The sequence below is a fragment of the Eleginops maclovinus genome, chromosome 22 (genome assembly GCF_036324505.1).
Source record: "Eleginops maclovinus isolate JMC-PN-2008 ecotype Puerto Natales chromosome 22, JC_Emac_rtc_rv5, whole genome shotgun sequence".
NCBI classification, from domain to species: Eukaryota; Metazoa; Chordata; class Actinopteri; order Perciformes; family Eleginopidae; genus Eleginops; species Eleginops maclovinus.
The window spans coordinates 22,872,353-22,889,494 of record NC_086370.1 but is presented as its reverse complement, the minus strand read 5'-3'; the positions used below and the strand labels follow the sequence as shown (position 1 = coordinate 22,889,494).

General features: G+C 43.8%; 1 protein-coding gene across 1 annotated transcript in view; it reads left to right on the top strand.

The window, feature by feature from the left end:
- atrnl1a (attractin-like 1a) overlaps positions 1-17,142 on the top strand; it is a 192,984-nt gene that overhangs the window by 38,275 nt on the left and 137,567 nt on the right. Inside the window, 7 exon segments of the mRNA XM_063874219.1 lie at positions 2,641-2,725; positions 3,998-4,209; positions 6,868-6,986; positions 7,890-8,006; positions 8,954-9,086; positions 12,650-12,837; positions 16,857-17,070. Coding sequence (XP_063730289.1) covers positions 2,641-2,725; positions 3,998-4,209; positions 6,868-6,986; positions 7,890-8,006; positions 8,954-9,086; positions 12,650-12,837; positions 16,857-17,070 — 1,068 coding nt within the window.

The window sequence follows — 17,142 nt, the reverse complement described above, 5'->3', positions numbered from 1 at the left end:
GACATGTCCCAGTTTATTTCTGATTGTGAGATGCAATGACAGAGGACGGTGACCCACAAATAAACTCCACTCTTTATTTTGATCCCGAGAAACAAGAACTCATTGTTTTGACGATAAACGATGGCGATATGAAGAAGATAGGGACAATAATCTGAGAGATCACTTCATAAAACCCTCCATATCATCATGAAGCACCTTCTCTGTAGTTACACTGAAGCATCAGCGCTGTGTGTCTCACCATTCACACTTTAGGATGCTTTAATGCACCCTACGTGCTCTTATTATATCCATATATGTGTGTGTGTGTGTGTGTGTGTGTGTTAGTGTAAATGTGCCATTTAGCCAGACGAGCGTCCCCTTAATGTAAATGTAGAGGCGGGGACTCAGGGACGCCAGGTTGCTAACGACCTCGTTAAGCGCTGTGCTAATTGAGAGCGCTTGTTTTAAGAAGCGGTAGAGGACAGAAAGGGGGGGGGGCGTCCAGTAATAATGAGTTCATCACTAGCCAGGGGTTTAAGGTCAGTCATATTATAATTTCATCCAGAGTGATACTGATAGAGTCAAGCAGAAATTAGGCTTTTTATTCCCTCAGTACAGATTTTCAGGCTGTGCTACAGTAGCTTAGCTTGACGGACCACGGAGTTGGATTTAGTGACATCTAGCCAACTAAATCTCCCCCTCCCCTCTTTTTAAAGCATCCAGAAGCGTTTATTAGCACCACCACATTCAGGCTGCATAAAATACATGCTTTGTTCTTGTCAAAGGAGTTGGAAAAACAAATACAGATGCCGAGGGTCCCCCTCTGTAGTCTTATGCTAAGCTAGGCTAGCAGGTTAGCTCGCTGTGCTGTAGCCTCACATTTAGTGACAAATTCTTGGTAATTGAAGAAGAATCGCAACTCAGGGGACTAAATTACTTAAGAAAGGTGAAGCTAAAACTACACAGCTGCTTCTTGTCAGGTTTACTTTTGATTCCTCTTGATTTATTTCAGGATCTTAACGCTGCTTGTTTAACCTGCAAACCCTGTATCATATTATCACCTCTGACTCGTTGTGTATTCAATTAAAATCCACCTTTATTTAGAATATGTTTCACACCTGGAATTTATCACACAATTAGAATACGTTTCAATACTTCTGGGAATCACACATACATTAGTGGCAGCGGCTGATCAACTTTCACAAGAGTTTGAAAGACAATTTAATGTTCAGAAAGCTGCAGCACCTCTTTTCACCCTCTGTCTGAAACCAGAGCCCAGTCTGCTCTGATTGGTTGGCTGGCTGGCTTGGTTGTGATTTGTCAACCACTTACAGATGTCCCGCTCCTTAGCCTATCACACACACACACACACACACACACACACACACACACACACACACACACACACACACACACACACACACACACACACACACACACACACAGATTTTTAATTTCCTCTCAGGATATGAGAAAATCTGTGTTAATAATGCATGGTGGAACAGAGAGAGAAATCTGGAGAACAGATCGAAGCGACCGGCGGCTGATTGACAGTTTGATCTGATCCGCACTAATGGAGGAGGAGGAAGAGGAGGAAGAGGAGGGGAGGTCTGAGGCGGTTTTCTCCTCTTCAAAACAAGCTCCCAGCATGCTTTAGGCTTTTTTAAAGGCCTTGTTTTAGGTGTGTGTGCAGCAGGCAGTGTGTGGATTGACCACGATTTTAATCAGAGCTCATTTTACCCCCCCCCCTCCTAAATCTAATTAGAAGTGTGATGGGAGGAAGGGGGAGGGCTGCAGGGTGAGACGGAGAATTAAATCCAAATGAAAAGTGCCTTCCGTGTCGACCTGAATCAAATGCTAGGCAGCAGAGGAGCAGGAGAAGCTAATAACACCGCCAAGGTTAGCACGGCAAAACAAAAACAAATTAGTGCCGGAGAAAAGACCCCCCCTCCCCGGCTCCCAGGGAGGAACGGGGGAGGAAATGAAGACAAGAAGCACAAGGGAGGAAGAGAGAGGAGGGATTTCTACAGGTGAAACTAATGAATTATCTCCGTGGAGGAAACAAGGAGAGGGGAGGAAACAGGGAGAGGAAGGAGATGGGAGGAAACAGGGAGAGGAAGGAGATGGGAGGAAACAAGGAGAGGAAGGAGATGGGAGGAAACAGGGAGAGGAAGGAGATGGGAGGAAACAAGGAGAGGAAGGAGAGGGGAGGAAACAAGGAGAGGAAGGAGAGGGGAGGAAACAGGAACCATTTGGAAGAAATAGTCAGAAATTCAGAAAATCTAAAAAATAATCCAGAAATTTGAAAAAAGTGATGATTTTAAAGAAAAAGTAGAAAAATCTAATTTGGAAAAAGAAATCTGAAGTTTGAAAAGAAATGTGAAAGGGCTAATGCATTTGCATAGGGATGCTAAGTAAAGGAGTCCAATGGAGGCGGTTCAGGCAGGGAGTAACTTCCTCTGGAAGGAACACAGAGATTTTAGCCTTTGCAGACCATTTACATGCACACAAACCCATACTACAGGAAGAGAAAACCACAAAAAGCAGGGCCTCAATCTTTTTGCACTTTCAGACACATTTCCCACAAAGCTGTAATAATATGTATGTATTTACACACTTGTATATGTGTGTGTGTGTGTGTGTGTGTGTGTTTCTCCTCAGCCTGTGATGAGTGGACCGTCCTCCCCAGACCGAAGCTGCACCGAGACGCAAACCGCTTCGGACATTCGGCCGTGGTCAGCAACGGGTAAGACCTCTAGTTCATCCCTGCACCACGATGGAAACACTGCTCCTCCTCAGTGTAGCTGCGAACACTGATGCTCAAATCTCATAAACATGCAAATAAAGTCAGTCTATGCACGCTGCATTTCCCTCCTTTTGCATTTCCTTGAAGCCTGCAGTGTCCTCTAAGTTTTGGCAGCACTGAGCGTCTCCGTTGACTTTCTTCTCTGCGGTTTTGTAGTGTCGATTGTTTACGGATTGATCTCTTTAACTCGTTGTTATATTTAGATTGAGTTTATTCTCCTGCCTGACTCTGAAGCTCTGTGTAGAAACTCTGTCTCCTCAGCTCTCGTCTTAAAGTGGATGTCTGTCCCATGGAAAGGATGCACATGCACTTTTCCTAACGCCCCGCAAACTCTTATGTACCTTAGCTATTTTAAAAACTATATTTTTCACGCTTCTTTCACACAGAAAAATTGGTCAATTTAATTCTAGATGTGTTTCTTGCATTGCTGTCTCGTCAGTCTGAAAGTATGCAGTATTACAAATAAGGAAGGCACTGTCTTACATCCACCCAGTATTTTTTAGTTTCTCTCCCACACACCCACTCCAACACATTGCAAGTGATAGGTTAAGGGGCGGGACATCTCTAAGCAATTGACCAATGACAACAGAGCTGGCCAGCTAACCAATCAGAGCAGACTGGGCTCTGGTTTCAGACAGAGGGTGAAAAGAGGTGTTACAGCACAGGCAGTATGAGAAACATAAAGAGCTTTCTGAACATTAAAGCATGGAGACATGTCCCAGGAGAGACACTAAGTATGTCCTCCTTAAATATAGAACATAAAACAACATATACATTTAATTACCAGGCCCAATGTGAATCCCACATATGAGGAAATGCCCGCAGAGAAAAGGACGGATGAAGACAGCAGGGGAACCTTTCAAAGATAAATCTGAACTTTGATTCAGCTTCATGCCGGCTGTTTGAAGTTCAAAGCTGACATTTGGTGCTCAAAGGTAACTTTCATGTGAGTAAAAGGTGCTAAAGGTTAAACCATTATTTTAGAATTCAGCAACATATCATCGTACATCGTGAAGAAGCAAACGTTTTATACATCAATAAGTGTTGTTAGAGCTTTACAGAGGATTGATTGGGCTCATTTTCAGGTTTTATTTTAGAAGAAACACAAGAGAAACTCCCTCTGGAGACACAGGGATTTTAGCCTCTGCAGACCATTTACATGCACTAAAACGTATAGAACCCTTCTGATGATCCTCTCTGTTTCCACCCCAGCTCCATGTACATCTTCGGAGGTTTTTCCGGCGTCCTCCTGAACGACGTGCTGGCCTTCACCCCTCCGTCCTGCCCGGCATTTTCCACCCCGGCTTCGTGTGCCGCTGCTGGGCCGGGTCTCCGCTGCGACTGGGTCAAAAGCACATGTGTCCCCTGGGAGCCCAAATCACCCGAGCATGATTTTCCCGCTCCTTTCTGCCCCGAGCAACCCGGTACGTCACACGGTCCGGATCATTCTCTGCCATCAAATGCTGTTCCCGGTAGAGCAATGTTTTCATGGGAATAATTATTATTCTGAAGGATATGGCTTCTGAAGTCTGTTTGCATACCATAATTATGCTAATAGGAGGTCAATGCTGCAACAATTACCTCATTTTGAAGTAATTACGTCCAGTCTTTCCCCCACACACACACACACACACACACACACATACACACACACACACACACACACACACACACACACACACACACACACAATTTTGGATGCAGCAGCGTTTCCAGGTTTCTGCTTCAGGCGGCTCTTCTCTGCAGGTTTGAATAAAAAGCAATCAAGCTAATGCGTGTGCTGTTGTTATTAAATAGAACAATGGTACACATGGATTGACTGTAATGGACTGCACAGGTTGTGTTTCAGGTTTAATCCAATATACCAAACATTTGACTTTACATGCATCTGTATCCTCTCCCATTCTGGCCTCTGCTTTAATCTCTAGAGGACAGCATGCACACATGACCAGAGAGGAATTAAGCTGCATAATCACATCACCGCTGCGTGCGATTACCTGTTTAATCCCATCCAAACACGGTGATTACACGCTTGTTTACGCTTCAGGAACTCCCGTACACATGGCCGCCACATGTAGCCAACTCACTGACATGCAGCAGATATCTAGAGGAATGCAACCGGTTTTCCTCAACACCTGTTAGATCTTTAAGGCAAGTTCATTTATATAGCACCTTTCAAAACAAGGCAAAAAGTGCTTTACAAAAATGAAAGACATTAAGAGCATTTAGAAGTAGTGGAGCAGAAACACGTTATAAAAGATAATGAAATAAACACAACAGGTATAAAATACATGAATAAAAGTCACAGTGCAATATCTGATACGAACAGCTCATTAAAAGCAGCGGCAAAAAGAAACGTTTTCAGCCCTGATTAAAAGCAGTAAGAGCAGCAGCGGACCTGCAGGGTTCTGGGAGCTTGTTCCAGATATTTGGAGCATGATAACTGAACGCTGCTTCTCCTTGTTAGTTCTAAGTCTGGGGACAGAAATCTGACCCGTCCCAGAAGACCTGAGAGTTCTGGGTGGTTCATAATGTAGCAGGAGATCAGAGGTGTATTCTGGGCCTAAACCATTCAATGCTTTATAAACCAGCAGCAGAACTTTGAGACCAGTTCTCTGACAGACAGGAAGCCAGAGGAAAGACCTCAGAGCTGGACTGATGTGGTCCCCTCTCTCAGTGTAAAGACCTCAGACCTGGACTGATGTGATCCCCTCTCTCAGTGTAAAGACTTCAGACCTGGACTGATGTGATCCCCTCTCTCAGAGTAAAGACCTCAGAACTGGACTGATGTGGTCCCCTCTCTCAGTGTAAAGACCTCAGAACTGGACTGATGTGGTCCCCTCTCTCAGAGTAAAGACCTCAGAACTGGACTGATGTGGTCCCCTCTCTCAGTGTAAAGACCTCAGAACTGGACTGATGTGACCCCCTCTCTCAGAGTAAAGACCTCATACTGGACTGATGTGGTCCCCTCTCTCAGTGTAAAGACCTCAGAACTGGACTGATGTGACCCCCTCTCTCAGTGTAAAGACCTCAGACCTGGACTGATGTGATCCCCTCTCTCAGTGTAAAGACCTCAGAACTGGACTGATGTGGTCCCCTCTCTCAGAGTAAAGACCTCAGAACTGGACTGATGTGGTCCCCTCTCTCAGAGTAAAGACCTCAGAACTGGACTGATGTGGTCCCCTCTCTCAGTGTAAAGACCTCAGAACTGGACTGATGTGACCCCCTCTCTCAGTGTAAAGACCTCAGAACTGGACTGATGTAGTCCCCTCTCTGAGTAAAGACCTCAGAACTGGACTGATGTGATCCCCTCTCTCAGTGTAAAGACCTCAGAACTGGACTGATGTAGTCCCCTCTCTGAGTAAAGACCTCAGAACTGGACTGATGTGATCCCCTCTCTCAGTGTTAGTGAGGACTCAGCAGCAGCGTTCTGAATCAGCTGCAGCTTTCTGATGGATTTCTCAGTGAGACCTGTAGAGACACCGTTACAGTAGTCCAGTCTACTGAAGATGAAAGCATGGACACGTTTTTCTAGATCCTGCTGTGACATCAGTCCTTTAATCCTAGATCTGTTCTTCATGTGATAGCAGGCGCACTCAGTAACTGTTTTAATGTGACTGTTGAAATTCAGAGTCCAGGACTACACCGAGGTTTCTGTCGTCAGCTGTTGTTTTGAACATTGCTGACTTTTTGTCTGACTGTTTTAAATCCGTTTATCAGTCGCTTATGATCATTGCCTATTGATCAGATTGAAATCTCTTTAAAGTGAGATGAAGGAGGGATAAATGTTACCTGTCAAAGAGAGTTTGCTGCAAACTGAAGAGCATTAAGACACATTATAGGTTTCCCTGATAAGCAGTGTTGAATAATGACATATAATCTGTCCCTGACGGGGGAAATCCAGACTGCTCCGTGCACCCGATCAGCCTTTGTTCCTGCATCATTTACTTCTTCCATCTCTGACCAGGAAGAAGCATTCAAGTATGTAATTGTCATACCACTACACAACCACTAAAGTATAACGGAAAATATGCTATGTTTTGTGTGTGTGTGTGTGTGTGTGTGTGTGTGTGCGCGCACAGAGAGCACAGACGAGCAGTGTTTCCGGTTCTCCGACTGTGCGAGCTGCACCGCCAACACCAGAGGCTGCCAGTGGTGTGAGGACAGGAAGTGCCTCTCTGCAGCCAGCAACTGCACCGTGGTGAGTCCCGCATCAGAGACCCGCTGGAAAATAAGTTTCTCGTTAGACCAATATCAAAACTAATTAAGATATGAGTGTGTGATTGATTTGATCACCTTTGAATACAGCCTGTAATAGGATTAAGGGTTTGTCTCAGGAGATTACGTAGCAGTTCACCACTTCTGGTTTCCTCGTCTTGAAGTCAATGGTTTTCTGAATGTGTTTTGCCTGAAATGAAGTCTGTGGTTAACCCAAGCTGATTAGATTTTTATCCCACATCTTCAAATCCGTCAGTAAACCCTCCTCTGGTGGACGTCTTTCACACAGATTTGTTGAATACTCCTTTGTGATTTATCAATTCCAACATTGAATGGTCCGTAATTCCTCAAAAGCAGAACCTTTCTATATGTAGTTTGAATGATAGACTCTGAGCCTCGTCCAGGCTATCGATCAAGGGTGTTTATCCAATCTGAAGCTCACGCGAGTTGATGTGTATATTAAAAACACGCAAGACCTGAGAGCCTGTAGACTGGGACAATAAGGCTGTAAAACTAACTTAGAAGGCTATAGCTAAAGTTAGGATTTAAAGAACCTGTTAGCCAGCTAGAACCTCCTTTAGAAACAATATTTTGTGTCAAATTAATTCTTATTAATATCTGTTCTGTCCTTTTGCTCGTCTTGTTCCCTCTGTCTCTTTCTCTATTTTTACTCCCATTCTACTTTCTCTGTCTTTCTCTGTGTGTGTCTGCATGTTGCTTACTGTCTGCTTGGCTGGTTTGAATATGAATCTGTGTGTGTGTGTACCTATGTGTGTGTGTGTGTGTGTGTGTGTGTGTGTGTGTGTGTGTGTGTGTGTGTGTGTGTGTGTGTGTGTGTGTGTGTGTGTGTGTGTGTGTCTGTGTCTGTGTCTGTGTCTGTGTCTAGCTGACTCTGGAGCTGGCGCAGCAGCATGGCGGCGCTCTGTCTCTGTCTCGCCCTCCGACCATGTTGTCTGAGCATCAGCTGAGCTTGTGGAAACACGGAGCCAAGAGGCGGGGACATGTGTGTATTACCTGAAATATGACACCCACTGTTAGGCTGCATCAGGATGAGGTCAGAGGTCAGGGCAGGGCCTCAGGTGTTATGGAGATTAGGGTCAATATAAATGCAGATTCATCCTCTTTGATAACAAACAGCCTCTGATAAAGAACACCATGATGTTAGGAGACCAAACTCCGTGGAAGAGTTAAGCGTCGGGTATTTTCCCGGGATGCACTGATGTTATTGCCATGCTTTTAATTACATTTTAAAGTCAAAAAGACATCATTTTTCCTGTCTTTTTGTAAAAGACGACTCAGTTTTCTAAACTTGCATTGACACATTACGGACAAATGGTCAATTCACTTCACGTGGAAAGTTTTACAGAAATTCTGAATATTTTTTAACCGTTTTTCCTCCATTTTCATTCAAATCTACATTTTTCACCTATAATATAAATAAGTTTTTTCTGAACTGGTAAATTTGAACTTTGAGTGCATGCACAGCATATCAATTGATCAATTAATCAATTTAATACTAAAATAACTACTACAGCGTACTATAGAGTAGATTAAAACAAGAGTAAATAAGAGAATGAACAAATAAAAAAGAACTTTGTTTTAATTTCAGAAATAATGAAAAATATAATTGAACTATAATTAAAAACAGAACACTGCCGGGTTGAAGAGGAAGCAAACCTGATAAACAGCTTGGCCCAAAACCATTAGGAGCTTTAGAAACCAATACAAGTATTTTAAATTCTAGCATCAACAGAACGTCTCTAGTTCCTCTTCTCACTCTGGATGCTCTGTTTGTGATTTCAACCGTCACACTGCATTCTCCCATCGCTCACATTGTGTTCCTTCATTGCATTTACATTCAAACAGGACAGCAGTGATGGAGTTTAACCAACCTCATAGTGTTTTCCTCTGTGTGTGTGTGTGTGTGTGTGTGTGTGTGTGTGTGAGAAGTCGGTGAAGGACGCGTCCAGCTGTAAGCGCCGGGAGGAGCAGGAGTGTTTCAGACTGGCAAACTGCAGGAGCTGCTCCCTCAACGCCAACTGTCAGTGGGAGCTGCAGCAGCAGGAGTGTCAAGCACTGCCTGGTGAGGAAACACACACACACACACACACACACACACACACACCTGACAGCTTCAGTAGATATTTCCTTCATCCTCAATGCACTGAACTACAGTTACTCATTTTCAAAGCACATGTTTCCTGTTGAACTTACAGTACGACCTACATGCAGCATCAGAGCGTCTGCATGTTCCCACGCTGTATATTATGAGTGTTTTCCTCACATCAACACTCCATGCAGGCATGCACACGGAGAGGATTAGCATACCTTCAGAAAGATGCAGCTGCAAAGGGAAGTAGGCCATTTAGAAGTGTTTACTGGATGTTCTGGACCTTCTCACTAACTAAACTTAAGTCCTCCACTCTCCTGAGGAGCCTTTAGCTACAGCTGCTCTCAGTTTGACTCTGGCAGGTCTGAGGGTGGAGGAAATACCCCTGCTACTTGAATTCACAAATGATCCTGCTCTGTTGTGTAGTGCTAAGGGCTTGATAGCTTGCTCCTTTTCTGCTTTGAGTTGCAAGTTAGCCGTAGCTCTAAGCAGAGGGTGGTATTGTGTTTGCTCCCTTTCTTCTGTCCACATCAGCGCCCTGTAGCTTTAAACCTCCTGCTTTGCTTTGTTATGAATTCTTAGCCATCTCTGTTCTAAACGAGGTAACACTTCTAAAACACCGGATCATAATCCCAGAAAGAACAGTGTTTATATTGTGCTGTCTTCTTCTGCTGTTCCCTTTAGTGTGTACTTCCTGTCTGTCTTCTTCTGCTGTTCCCTTTAATGTTTACTTCCTGTCTGTCTTCTTCTGCTGTTCCCTTTAGTGTTTACTTCCTGTCTGTCTTCTTCTGCTGTTTCCTTTAGTGTTTACTTCCTGTCTGTCTTCTTCTGCTGTTCCCTTTAGTGTTTACTTCCTGTCTGTCTTCTTCTGCTGTTCCCTTTAGTGTTTACTTCCTGTCTGTCTTCTTCTGCTGTTCCCTTTAGTGTGTACTTCCTGTCTGTCTTCTTCTGCTGTTCCCTTTAGTGTTTACTTCCTGTCTGTCTTCTTCTGCTGTTCCCTTTAGTGTTTACTTCCTGTCTGTCTTCTTCTGCTGTTCCCTTTAGTGTTTACTTCCTGTCTGTCTTCTTCTGCTGTTCCCTTTAGTGTTTACTTCCTGTCTGTCTTCTTCTGCTGTTCCCTTTAGTGTTTACTTCCTGTCTGTCTTCTTCTGCTGTTCCCTTTAGTGTGTACTTCCTGTCCTCTTTGTTCCGTTGATTTCTCTCACGGTCTGTTAGCGAAAAATAGCAGACATCTGTAATGTCCAAATTGACCAATCAGAGTCGAGTATTCAACTACACCTTGTAACCCTTTAACTGGTCTATACTTTCTAGATGTATTTTGGGCTAGTGGCATGTTTAAGGAAGGTCTTTAAAACATTGTTTAATCGATTTCAATTATAACCAACAATATCTTTAAGAATCCTGTAAAGAATTGGGAAGCCAGAGGTATTTCTTATTATTTTTTCTGACTTTTGTTTGAAAGCTTTTTGGTTTATTATAGTCAAGTAAAAAACGAATCTGTGTTGCAGATCAGACAGGATTTGCGTGAAGTTGAAACCTGCTCAACTTTACCATTAGACTGGTTCTATCATGCATATTTATTTAGTCTTTTTTCAAAGTTTAATGACTGTCACCCCGCGTGAAAGGGGGCCATTGAGGACGTGACCCTCTAAAAAGGATCACTGGCCACAATGAGGAAATTAGTCCGTCTTTGTGCTTGAGTCCATTAGTGTGAGAAGACTACAAAATAAAGCCTCTTTAACAGTAACAGTGTGGGATGAGATGAGCGTTGGTAATGGAAACTATAGCTCCACCGCCGTGGCAGCCGAGGCCTTTTCTTTAGACACTGTGTTATGACTAATTATGCTAAATTGCCTGACATGTTTATCTCAGCTCTCTCACAAAAGGCTGTAACCTTATCCATCTATTTATTCTGCTACTCCGACTTTTTTCACCCGTTTTTCGGTCTAAATTTTGAGATGATCGCTGCCCATTGCTATTGTTTAGGGGGGGTGTTTAAAGAAAGCAGTTATGTGCTTTTCTGTAACATGAAAGGCTTCTGATGATGGAAACTATTATAGGCCTGTGAATGTAATCAGTGCTGGAGTCCAAAATAAACAGCGGTGCTCAGCGCAGGCCTTTTCTTTCCTTCTCATCCTGGCTAATTCAAAGGTAAAGTAAACTCCCCAGAATTAAACTACCTGACCCGCAAAAGAATGACTGTATGCCTTTTTTATGGATGGGTTTCTCAGCCTTTGTTTAAACTCTTCAATCACTTCTATTTATCCCATCTGTGACATATTTGTAAGGCCTGGGAATGATGTGTCTGACTGATGAGTCGGTTCAGTACAAAGCCAGAAGTTGGTGTGCTTATCTAAAACAACAGCATAAATCAACAGTTATATCGACCTCTAAAATCAGTCACATGTGTTTTTTATTAACCAGATCAATCACGAGTATTTCTTTTTAAAGCTCTTCAATCAGCTGTTGATTCTGGCAACACAGATCATTTTTTTAGGTGATCACATCGACTTTGAATTCCCTTCCTGTCTTCTCCACTTGTTGCCCTCCCCCTTTGTCACCTGACCTGACTGTCAAGCTATCTGCACACCTGTCCTCATTAGTCTAAATCAGGGATGTATAAAGAGCAGCTTCTTTCTGCCAGAAGTCATCCGCCTGTTGTTGAAAACAAACTGTCTTCCCACGGTTGCATTTTGGATTGGCTGCTACTTCTGTCTGCCTTCACGTTGATTAATGAAGCCTGGTTTACCTCAACCAAGTAAACAACCCATGTTGCTGTCTGCTCTTTTTGCCAGAGTTGGCCTGTCCTCTCTGTAACGTTTTATCTTTAAGCTGCTGCATTTTCCTGGCATTACTGGTTATTTACCCCTCACTTCATCTAAAACTGATAAACATGTTAAATGTGGGAATGTTAGTCCCGCTGTCTGCTCCGTCATCTCTTACCTCTTATTTCCAGAGTTAGCCTGAACTCTTAAATTAGTCTTAACTTTTGTCTTTAAGCTGCTGTGTTTTTCTTGCATTTCTGGTTATCTCCCTCTCTCTTTATCTATGACTTTATAATTGTTACTAATGTTAAGTTTGAGCATGTTAGATTACTGTAGATTTGATACAACTCTGAACCAAATTAGCCTACAACTACTAGCTAAAGCTTAACATTATCATGCTATCATGCAAACTAAGCCAAAGCTAAACGTTAGCATGATCACATCCTAAACAATATAAACCAAACATTAGAATGTTAGCATGCAAACCAAAGCTAAACGTTAGCGTGATACAATGCTAAACAATATGAACGCAACATTAGCATGTAAGCATATTCTAGATTACAGGTTCAAAGTTAAACATCATTGCTAAACATTTCAAGTAAAAAGTAAGCAATGGAAAATGCTAATGGTTAGCTTCTAATGTAGCCTTAAACCCACTTCTCACTATACTGAAATTAGCTGTAAAACTTTACCGCCAAATATGCAATGGATCTGATGATGAAGAATTATTGCTACCAGAGATAAACTGTATGTGTGTGATGTTGTGTGCAGGCCAGCTGTGCGGGGAGGGCTGGCATCATGTCGGAGAGGCCTGCCTGAGGATCAACTCCAGCAGCGAGAGCTATGATAACGCTCAGCACTACTGCAAAAACCTGGGAGGGAACATCGCCTCTCTGCTCACAGACAAACAAGTCCATTTTGTTCTGGAAGAGCTGCAGAAATACCAGCTGCAAGACAAGGTGGGTGGTGTGATGCAACATTCAAATACAATCTGAAATGACTCGGTTAGCTATGTCATCGAGCTAGCTTACAGCAGATGTGCAGCAACATCAGAAGAGCCATGAGAACATTTCAGGAGAGTTTCCAACAGCAGAGACAGAGACCAGCTTTATGATCCTGAACTTCACCCAGCGCTCCGGTACCAGCTGTGTGCGTCTCTTTAGTGTCCCCTGGTCTCCAGCTGTGTGCGTCTCTCTTTAGTGTCCCCTGGTCTCCAGCTGTGTGCATCTCTCTTTAGTGTCCCCTGGTCTCCAGCTGTGTGCATCTCTCTTTAGTGTCCCCTGGTCTCCAGCTGTGTGCGTCTCTCTTTAGTGTCCCCTGGTCTCCAGCTGTGTCGTCTCTTTAGTGTCCCCTGGTCTCCAGCTGTGTGCGTCTCTCTTTAGTGTCCCCTGGTCTCCAGCTGTGTGCGTCTCTCTTTAGTGTCCCCTGGTCTCCAGCTGTGTGCGTCTCTCTATAGTGTCCCCTGGTCTCCAGCTGTGTGCGTCTCTCTTTAGTGTCCCCTGGTCTCCAGCTGTGTGCGTCTCTCTTTAGTGTCCCCTGCTCTCCAGCTGTGTGCGTCTCTCTATAGTGTCCCCTGGTCTCCAGCTGTGTGCGTCTCTCTTTAGTGTCCCCTGGTCTCCAGCTGTGTGCGTCTCTCTTTAGTGTCCCCTGGTCTCCAGCTGTGTGCGTCTCTCTTTAGTGTCCCCTGGTCTCCAGCTGTGAGCGTCTCTCTTTAGTGTCCCCTGGTCTCCAGCTGTGTGCATCTCTCTTTAGTGTCCCCTGGTCTCCAGCTGTGTGCGTCTCTCTTTAGTGTCCCCTGGTCTCCAGCTGTGAGCGTCTCTCTTTAGTGTCCCCTGGTCTCCAGCTGTGTGCGTCTCTCTTTAGTGTCCCCTGGTCTCCAGCTGTGTGCGTCTCTCTTTAGTGTCCCCTGGTCTCCGTTGTGTTTGGAGCTTCTTGCAGCACAAAACTCATCCTTCCTATCCCACCATCAGCTTCATCATCAATTTTTAATCTCAGTAAACCCAGATGTGGGAAAAACAGAGTGACAGGATGTGAAGCCTCATGTGTGATTCTTTATTCATTGAGCCATTTACCAGATCAGTCGCCCCTCGAACAGATTGAGCTGTCAGCCTGTAATCTGTATGGTCTGAATGTCATTTGATACGCTGACATGTTTTGACGACTCGCAGACTGACTTTTTGATAAATGTGCCGTGTCATGAGAGATGTGAGTAAATATCTGAACACCGAGGAGCTGTTTTTTATAGAACAGTGCTGCTTTTGAATTTACCTCTTGATGCTTTTTTGTGACAAAGCTTCTGAATCTGTTGTGTTTGGGGGATATAATTAACATTAAGTTTCCCTGCAAAATCAACTAGTTACCAACCAGATTGCAAAGGGATTTCCAATAGAGCTGCTGCAGGGCTGCATAAACACCGCTCAGAGTTTAGGCCGTCTGCATGTTTTTATGAAATCACTCAGCTGTGGGAAAACACTTTTTGATATCTATCAAATAAACATCTTTGCATAATCGTCATGGGCATTTATTTAACAAATCACACTTATTTTCTCAGCAGATACATACACATGTTCACAGAGCTACTCTTCACTGTAATTACTGTCCCTGTTGGAGATGTTTCCTGAATTAGTTATCGCTGAGAGTCTGAGGAGTTCCTGCTTATTATAACAATAACAGAAGGTTTGATTTAGGATCCGCTTTCATGTCAAATATCATTTATTTTGAGTTACCAAGCGGGACCTATCCTCTTAGGAAGGGATACTGTTACGGCTTTTAGGGTTTCTCTTCCCTGTAGTGTCTTCTATAGGTTTTGGTGCATGTAAATGGTCTGCAAAGGCTAAAATCCCTGTGAGGGATGCGTGAAAAGAGGCAGTATGAGGAGAAATAGAGACCTGTTTGAACATTAAAGCATGGAGACATGTCCCACTTTGAATACGCCCTTTTTCTGTTTCTGTTTTTCCCCCAGTTTCAGGACACCGTGGCTGTTTTCATGTACAGTGGGGCAAAAAAGTATTTAGTCAGCCACCAATTGTGCAAGTTCTCCCATTTAAAAAGATGAGAGAGGCCTGTAATTCTTATCATAGGTATACCTCAACTATGAGAGACAAAATGAGAAAAAAAATCCAGGAAATCACATTGTAGGATTTTTAAAGAATTCATTTTCAAATGATTGTGGAAAATAAGTATTTGGTCAATAACAAAAGTTCATCTCAATACTTTGTTATATACCCTTTGTTGGCAATGACAGAGGTCAAACGTTTTCTGTAAGTCTTCACAAGGTTTCCACACTGTTGCTGGTATTTTGGCCCATTCCTCCATGCAGATCTCCTCTAAAGCAGTGATGTTTTGGGGCTGTCGCTGGGCAACACGGACTTTCAACTCCCTCCAAAGATTTTCTATGGGGTTGAGATCTGGAGACTGGCTAGGCCACTCCAGGACCTTGAAATGCTTCTTACGAAGCCACTCCTTCGTTGCCCTGGCGGTGTGTTTGGGATCATTGTCATGCTGAAAGACCCAGCCACGCTTCACCTTCAGTGCCCTTGCTGATGGAAGGAGGTTTTCACTCAAAATCTCACGATACATGGCCCCATTCATTCTTTCCTTTACACGGATCAGTCGTCCTGGTCCCTTTGCAGAAAAACAGCCCCAAAGCATGATGTTTCCACCCCCATGCTTCACAGTAGGTATGGTGGTCTTTGGATGCAACTCTGCATTCTTTCTCCTCCAAACACGACGAGTTGAGTTTTTACCAAAAAGTTCTATTTTGGTTTCATCTGACCATATGACATTCTCCCAATCCTCTTCTGGATCATCCAAATGCCCTCTAGCAAACTTCAGACGGGCCTGGACATGTACTGGCTTAAGCAGGGGGACACGTCTGGAACTGCAGGATTTAAGTCCCTGGCGGCGTAGTGTGTTACTGATGGTAGCCTCTGTTACTTTGGTCCCAGCTCTCTGCAGGTCATTCACTAGGTCCCCCCGTGTGATTCTGGGATTTTTGCTCACCGTTCTTGTGATCATTTTGACCCCACGGGGTGAGATCTTGCGTGGAGCCCCAGATCGAGGGAGATTAGCAGTGGTCTTGTATGTCTTCCATTTTCTAATAATTGCTCCCACAGTTGATTTCTTCACACCAAGCTGCTTACCTATTGCAGATTCAGTTTTCCCAGCCTGGTGCAGGTCTACAATTTTGTCTCTGGTCTCCTTTGACAGCTCTTTGGTCTTGGCCATAGTGGAGTTTGGAGTATGACTGTTTGAGGTTGTGGACAGGTGTCTTTTATACTGATAACGAGTTCAAAAAGGTGCCATTAATACAGGTAACGAGTGGAGGACAGAGGAGCTTCTTAAAGAAGAAGTTACAGGTCTGTGAGAGCCAGAAATCTTGCTTGTTTGTAGGTGACCAAATACTTATTTTACCGAGGAATTTACCAATAAATTCATTAAAAATCCTACAATGTGATTTCTTGGATTTTTTTTCTCATTCTGTCTCTCATAGTTGAGGTATACCTGTGATAAAAATTACAGGCCTCTCTCATCTTTTTAAATGGGAGAACTTGCACAATTGGTGGCTGACTAAATACTTTTTTGCCCCACTGTATACAATCAGGGCTCATTACTTTTCCTTTTTTGTTTCTTTTACCAACAAAATGAAACAAAAATAGATGCTTGGGATATTAGAGTTCAAATAAACCAAAGAAATAAAAGTTCATTGTTGATTTTTTACAACACAATACCAATGTTTTATCTCGTTAGCTTTCATGTGTCTTGGCAAGCTCATAAGCAGTTATTTTTACGTTGTGGTTCTGTGCCTTTAAGCCTCTCACACTTGATTTCAAGCATTCACACTTTGCATTCCAGATGTTTCCTGTAGTGTTTGGCTCAATCAAGTGACTAACATACAGGAAAACATAACAAACACAAGCAATCCTTCGTTAGCTTGGAAATATCTCCTGCTTGATCTAATTGTCTCTCCCCCCTGCAGACCTTATCTCCCTGGGTGGGCTTGAGGAAGATCAACGTGTCGTACTGGGGCTGGGAGGACGCCTCCCCCTTCACCAACACCAGCCTGCGGTGGTTACCTGGAGAGCCCAGCGACTCGGGCTTCTGTGCTTACCTGGAGCGGGAGGCGATGCCCGGTCTCAGAGCCAATCCCTGCACGGCGCCCACCGACGGCCTGATCTGTGAGAAACCTGCCGGTGAGACAAAGAAGGAGAGGGGAGGGTGTGGTTGGATAAAGGTTTGGGGCAGAGGGTGAAACTGAGAGGTTA